We start from the raw sequence: 7155 nt of genomic DNA, 5'->3' as shown, positions 1-7155 counted from the left end.
GGTAGAGAAAACAGATCACGACACAAAGAATTTACGTGGTTCGATTTACTGAAGTAAATCTACGTCCACGGGAAGAAGGGAGGGCAAGATTGTATTGCTTGATCTGTTTTCTACAGCTTACAATACAGACTTGCTATTTGCTATTTTATCTGTAGAGAGCTTAACCTTTTTCTATCTGATCTAAGTTCTATTTATACATTGAACTAAGATCGTGGCTTGCATCACCACTAATGATGGTTGTGGATGTCGTGGATGTCGTGGAGGTCCTGCATGTAGCGTAGGTCATGGCCTACGATCGTGGCCTGAGTTGACACCACGTGGTAGTGGGTGTGTTGGAAGTTGTGGAAATCCTGTATGGGTCCACTAACTCCTTGTTCGGTCGAATACTGAGACCGAACTGCATTGGTTGCCGATCTGAGAGTAGAGCTTGATGCCGACCTGAGAGCAGAGCTTGATTGGTTAGCTTTTACCGAGCTGTAGGCTGAGGCCGAACTCTTACTGAGACCGAACTGCTTTGGTTGCCGATCTGAGAGTAGAGCTTGATGCCGACCTGAGAGCAGAGTTTGATTGGTTGGCTTTTACCGAGCTGTAGGCTGGGGCCGAACTCTTTGGTTGTGCCGAACTGAACTCTTTAGTCATGCCGGACTGGTACTCTTTAGTCATGCCGAACTGATACTCTTTCTTGGGCTTTAGGCTGATGGGCCGTCATTGCTGTTGGGCTTGTTTAGTACGCACCCCATCACATCTCCTTCTTCTTCAGGTAGTAGTAGTACTATTTTTTGTTCGATTATGTTATTTAATTGATTGGTTCTTGGATTTGATTAATGCAAGATTGGATTTTTAATTTGATTATTGTAGGGGGAGGGCCTAATACAGGGAAGACAGTGGCTATCATTGTGGGAGGGGCAGCAGGAGTGGGGTTTTTGGTCATTTGCTTGCTCTTTGCAAGGGGTTTATTGAAGAAAAAAGATGGTATGGATTCTTGAATCATGTTTGAAATGGTGATGATTATGTGCTTTTTTTCCCACTAATGTTAATGCATTCATGTTTCACTTTGCAGATTACTAAGAACTCTGTATACACCACAATTGTTTGAGGGCAGAGCTGTTTTTGTCTTTGAAAATACACAAACTAGAAAACCACTGGTGGTGTTTTTCATTCTTTTAAGGAATGTGAATTCCCAGGTTGTTAAGTTTGAAATCAAACTTAATTGTAGATTTGAGTAGTGGAAGTCGGTTTTTACTTTTTAGCTTGTGTAGATTTGTTGATTTAATTTAGGGATATTCAAACATTTGATGTCAGGTAGGAAATGTTGGTGAAGAACTTGTGTTTGGTCCAATGGAGGGAATCAACTTGTTAGTGAGTAGTACCAACAGATTTTGTCCTTTTATTACATTCTCCATGTGATTTTCTTTCGTCTTTTTTCTTCCATTTTAATTTTATGATTGTTTTATTATGCTCTTGAAGAGAATAACACAAACTCCTCTGCTCTCTAACCGTATACAGGTAGTAGGTCAAATGTTTAACTCATACTCATAGAATGGCCAAATTTGTAATTCTGTTTCCAACTTATAAATCTCAACGCAAACCAATATGATTTTGAATCAAAAGTTAACCAAGAAATCTATTTAAAATTAAGTATTAGAATTCGGCCACTCACCCCTCACGTGTGGGCTGAAATGAACATCAGACTTCTATCACGTGGATAGGCAACATAGAACATAAGAAAACCTTCATCAATGTGGACTGGAAAGAACATTGGTTTTTCACTCGTGAGGTAGAGACTTGGGCCCACTCTAATACCATAATAGAAATATGTCACTCACTCCCTTAAAATGCCTCGTGGAGAAAAGGTTATCCAGTCTTATATAGATGAGATAAGATCATCACCAAGTTTATCCGAGAGATTTTAGAAATTTAACAAGTAAATACTTACTCAAGTAACTAATGTCCTCTGATGAAGAATTAATTGGCCCGTTTCAGCCTACACAAATTCCTTCCAAAACAAACTCCTTAATAGTTGGACTTCATCTCTCAACTAATAAGGTGTTGGGATATTTTTAATAGTTGGGCCTGGACCAATGAGCATAGTTATAGTTTTGTTTTGATTATACTTCTTAAAAATTTAATTAAATTCGTATTTTATTGTTTTCCATATGAATTTAACTACGATATACAATAGATTATAAAAAAGAAGAAGAAAACCGAAATTGGGCACATTGAATTAAATACTCTTTGCAGCTTATGTAACGTAACTTCCTCAGAGCTGCAAAAATGCGTAACTGTAGGCCCACCTCCTATGCATAAATGTAAAATGTGTCCATCACTATCTAAGGCAAATGAATTAATAATATCATACTCGATTATAGTAGGACACATATACAATTAAAAGCTTCAACTCCACTTTTAAATTCAAGAATTTGTCCCGTTGAAGAAATACAATCCACATGATCATTTCCAAGATTTCTGACCCTCAACAAGTAAGTAATCTAATCTCAAAAGCAAAACTCATGGGTTTTTTTTTCTTTTCATTTTGGCTGTAATTGATTTGGATTGTTAATTTTGTGTTGATTAGTGTATCCGAAGGTGAAGGTGCGACAAGAGAGTGAAGAAGAAGCTGATCATTATGATTACGGGATAATTTCTGTGCGCTCCTTGAAGGCCTTTGAATGGCTCTCTTTCGATCACTATTCTTCTGGTATCACCTTCTTCTTTTTATCTGCATCTCTTCTTCGCATTCACCACTTAAGTTTGCTTTTAATTTCTTCTTTTTATTCAGTCTAATAATTGGTCAGTATTTTGAGAACATATAAAGAGGCGTTCTTGAAATTCTTAGATAATTGTGATCCCATGATTGAGCTTTGCAAATTAGTCCCAACAATCATGTTGTAAGATTAAATTTTAATCCCTCCTCCGTACACCATTTAAAGAGGCCTTTTGACTCGGCAAGAGTTTTAAGAAATTGATTGACTTTGTGAAGAAAAGTAGAGGGAGAAAGTGAGCGGAATGAGCATTAGTTTTATAGTGAATTGTGACTATAAAAAGGTAGTGGAATGTGGGGTCATCGTAGTTAAAGTAGAATAAAGTAAATGGTTATATAATTCGTGGACAACCCAAAATGTTAAAATGACTCTTTAAATGGTAGATAGTGGAAGGATTAACTTTTCATATTTGTGAAAGTGTTTATAAATGCCGCTTTCTGAGCATCACAACTTGATTAGAGATTGTCCCTTTTTCGTGTTGTGTAGATGATTCTCCGGTATCAGTTGTAAGGATTCCTGCTTCCGATTTCCCCAAATCACCAACTCCCGGCTTTCAGGCATCCAAGGGTTCGATATTTACACCAACTTTCTTTTCCATTTACTGAATGTAATCTAACACACATTCCTTAATCTCTAGCAGGAACTAACAGGGCACCCGTCGGTGGGAGCAACAACACCAAACGAGCTACTTCAGCTCCACGTCGTCTATGTTGTGCAGTCTTATCAAGTCCAGGTAACTATCATATCACTTGTTGCTGCCGAGGATGGATGAAGAGTTAGTTTACAAACATATATCCGAGCTTTGCTTTTAGGCGTCCAAAATGCATTTGAAGCTGATTAATCGTTCCTGCATTCGATAGTTCATGTTTTGAGTGTTGTTAGTGTTCACTTATTCTTGATTTTGTCACTAATTTTCATGCCCTTGCTGTCAAAAATTCAGACAGAAATGGGGTCATCACTAGAAGCAAAACACAAACAAGGAGAGAACTACTCGCGCCTTTAAAGAGCCATACTTCATGCCTGGACAGACACACCAGATGTAAGATCCCAACGAAATCTGGAGACGCACCACCACACGCGCATAACAAGCACCTTACAGAGTCCAAGAGGCATGTGCTCGTAAGAGGAAGCCCAAGACCAGCAGACGAAAAACAACAAAAGAAAAAGGGGATGTGATGTTACTAATTCTGCAGAAATAGAGTGTTGTATACAAAGACATGTTAGTAACTAATCCAATCCAAGTGCCACAAAAAACTAAACACACAGCCACTTTTTAACTGGCTTCAAGTAATAACCAATCCCTTCTTTTATTTCATCTTTTTCAGTCTTAAGTGTATGCTTTGATTTAGTGAAAATGCTTCAGTATTTAATATTTGAAATTTGACACATTTCTTCTATCACTTCCAATACCTAAGAGGGCAATTTTAGAAGTTAGAGAAATTTCTATATGTTGGACAAAATTTCCTCTACATACATACATGTAATATTTTAATGAAAGTGTTAATGAAAATGCAAAAATGAATTAAAATTAAGTGTGTGAGATAGCATATGGTCTGTTCCATGCTTTCAGTTTCATTTACTTTAAAATAATAAGAGTGAAATACAAAAACTTATTATACACAAACATATACTTTTATAAAAACTAAAAGCAAGATTCTAAGGAAATTATCATCTCAAATTTCCTCAACTTTATTTCTCCTTCATGAATTTTTATTTATTTATTTCTTCCAAATTTTTTATCTTCTCAAACTTCATACTATCACTTTCGCAGATCATTTTTTTTATTTACTTTTTCTTAAAAATAGAAAGGTTTTAAGTGATGGTCCCTCCCATGTCCTCTCAAATTTTAGCTGGCCAAAATAATGTTAGTTCAATTTAGAATGCATATAAGTGGAGAAATTCGATTTTGGTGTGAATTTAAGAAAAGATTCACAAAAAATTTTCTTCTTCCATCAATAGACTCACTTTGATCATTTACATGTTTTAAGAAATGTAATAAATAAAAAATAGTAAAAAGTACTTCTAAATATTAGTTTTATAATAAAATGTGTGATATAAATTGTAGAGAGAGTCCCACTTGAGTTCAACACGAGTTTTAAGAAATATGAAGAAAGTGACGGGAAAAGATAGTGGAATGTAAGACCCATTTTTATATATTAAATTTATAATAAAATATGAGTGAAATGAGTTAGTGGAATGTAACAGTAAAAGTGATCCGGGATTCCTAAAGTCAGATAGATTAAAATGGTAAATCAGGACTTCTAATGATTGACGGAGGGATTATTAGTAGAAAATGAGACTCAATTTAATAGAGAAAGTTAATATCGACTTGGTTAATTAATCTACTAATATCAACCACCCTTTAAGAGAATCCGCAATGGTGCGATTTCATTCCGTTATAGGGAACGTAATAGCACCAGCACGTGTTGTAGACGATCCGTGCTGGAGGTACGCGAGGGAGGTGAGAGAGGGGTGGTGTTCTACCATGTACACGCTGCGGGCTTGCTAATATGCTTATTTTCTATCCAATTTTAATTATTTTTTGGGGGAAATAAATTAAATTCAAAACCTATCCCACTATTTAAATCAATACTAGTATATTCGATTGCTCTTAGATAAATTTATTTAATGCTGTTGACAAAATTTTTAAAAATTAGTATAATTTATTGACATTGATTTATTTTAAGGTTTTGTTTATATTTAAAATTTATAAGTAATATTAATAATATTTATAAAATAAAAATAAAATTATATGATATATTAAAAATAATAATAATAAGAGTAAAGGCCAAAATTGGTCCTAAACATATGATCATTTTACGATTTTGGTCCCAAACATTATGCTTTGAATTTTTGCGTCACTAACATTTCAACTCGGACCACAATCAGTCCAAAATCGACGAATCCGTCAAATATTTAACAGTTTAAATTGGATTTTGACCCAATTAAGTATTTTAATAATATTTTTTATTATTTTAAAAAATAAAATAAAAAAATAATGTTAAAAAATATTGACCCAATCCTCCAAGTCTCAGCCCGACGTCGCTGCCGCACCAACACCCTCTTCCACCGCTCCATCCTCCTCCTCCGACAAGTCTTCGAGTGAGAATTCATCTTCGTCTGTCCTTCCTCCGTGATTGACCTGCTCAACTCGCCAACTGCTTCGGTAAACCAATCGTTTCTCCATTCCCCGACCAACTTCCTCGCCGAGCGACAGCCACACCACTTACTGTAGCGGCATCGATAGCAGCGTCGGGAGCTGCGAACTCCTGCAAACGGGGCACGACGCGTTGAGCTTCAGCCACGCATCCATGCACATCACGTGGAAGTAGTGCCTGAAATCCGGCAGCATCCGTAGCATCTCCGATTCCCTATACTTCGACAAGAAAATCAAGCATACGTCGTCGTCCGCTGCGGCGCCGCTCTTCTTCGTGAAGAAGATGAATTTTGGATAGGAGTTGATGACAGTCTGATCGAGGCCGACGACGGCATTTTGGCTCTCGTTCTCGCCTTCCACGCCGAGGAAGATGATCCGCGGCATGTAGACGCTGTTAACGGCAGAGTGTTAGGTTTGGTATACTGAAAAGCATGTTTCGAGCACGAATAAAATCTTGCTTGTATACGAAAAACTCTACAATCCACTTTTAACCTCATTCAGTATTATTCGTGCAGTTTGCACGAATAGAATCAATTTATTATTACATTGTGTTTGCTTGTGCATTTATAAGATGTTTTACAAACATTTAAATGCATAAGAAGCAAACAAAGTCTAAGCCTTTGTTTTAATAGACCGGTTGTGGGCGTCGTCCACTTTAAGGTAACACGGTCAGTTCTGAACAAAGAAAAAGAAGAATTTCACAACCCAGATAGGCTTAGACTACCTATCGTGAAAGGTTGCAATGTCAGTCCGCATATTTCTAAGTCTTACTGAAATAAGATGACATTGGTGTGGTATAGCACTGAACGTATCTAACAGCAAGACGTGTCTTTATGCTATCTACTAAAAGAAGAGGTATTGATAAATATTTATTTCTTAATCAATATATTTTAGCATTGAGCATACGGTATTGATTATGCACTACTTTGACTTATCAAATGGTGCGGGTTTTTCGTAACCCAATAATCCTGATATATTAGGTAGTGGTGATTAATATCTAGCGGTGCTAGGATTGCTATTATGTTGAATCATGCGTGAGGTGAGTCTCGTTTGATAATGTCCTCAAGAGGAGCTCGAACAAGGTTTTATTATTCGGAAACTGACCAGTTGGAATTTAATTATTCCATGAATAATAAATAAGTGTTTCTTGCTAAGTCCACTCTTGAAATTAATAAGATTTAATTAATTAAGTCCATAGCAGACATTAATTAATTAATGGACATTTATATCTTAAGC

At 36.3% G+C, this 7155-nt stretch overlaps 2 protein-coding genes and 1 long non-coding RNA gene across 3 annotated transcripts; 2 read left to right on the top strand and 1 right to left on the bottom strand.

The window, feature by feature from the left end:
- The first annotated feature begins 721 nt into the window (after positions 1 to 721).
- Positions 722 to 1415, top strand: LOC121773763. Its single transcript, XR_006044842.1, has 3 exons — positions 722 to 760; positions 859 to 972; positions 1061 to 1415. It is a non-coding gene; the product is annotated as an uncharacterized LOC121773763 (long non-coding RNA).
- Positions 1416 to 2346: 931 nt separating this feature from the next.
- Positions 2347 to 4077, top strand: LOC121773931. The gene is made up of 5 exons (XM_042170846.1): positions 2347 to 2480; positions 2576 to 2698; positions 3249 to 3329; positions 3403 to 3495; positions 3703 to 4077. Coding segments are annotated over exons 1-5 (534 nt in total). The 5' UTR covers positions 2347 to 2479; the 3' UTR covers positions 3939 to 4077.
- A 1911-nt stretch (positions 4078 to 5988) lies between these two features.
- On the bottom strand, positions 5989 to 6303 carry LOC121774440 (RING-H2 finger protein ATL67-like). Its single transcript, XM_042171317.1, has one exon. It carries the CDS (start codon positions 6301 to 6303, stop codon positions 5989 to 5991), a length of 315 nt encoding a protein of 104 aa, XP_042027251.1.
- Positions 6304 to 7155: the final 852 nt, after the last annotated feature.

The sequence above is a fragment of the Salvia splendens genome, chromosome 17, assembly GCF_004379255.2.
Source record: "Salvia splendens isolate huo1 chromosome 17, SspV2, whole genome shotgun sequence".
NCBI lineage: Eukaryota > Viridiplantae > Streptophyta > Magnoliopsida > Lamiales > Lamiaceae > Salvia > Salvia splendens.
This window is presented reverse-complemented; position numbering and strand designations above follow the sequence as displayed.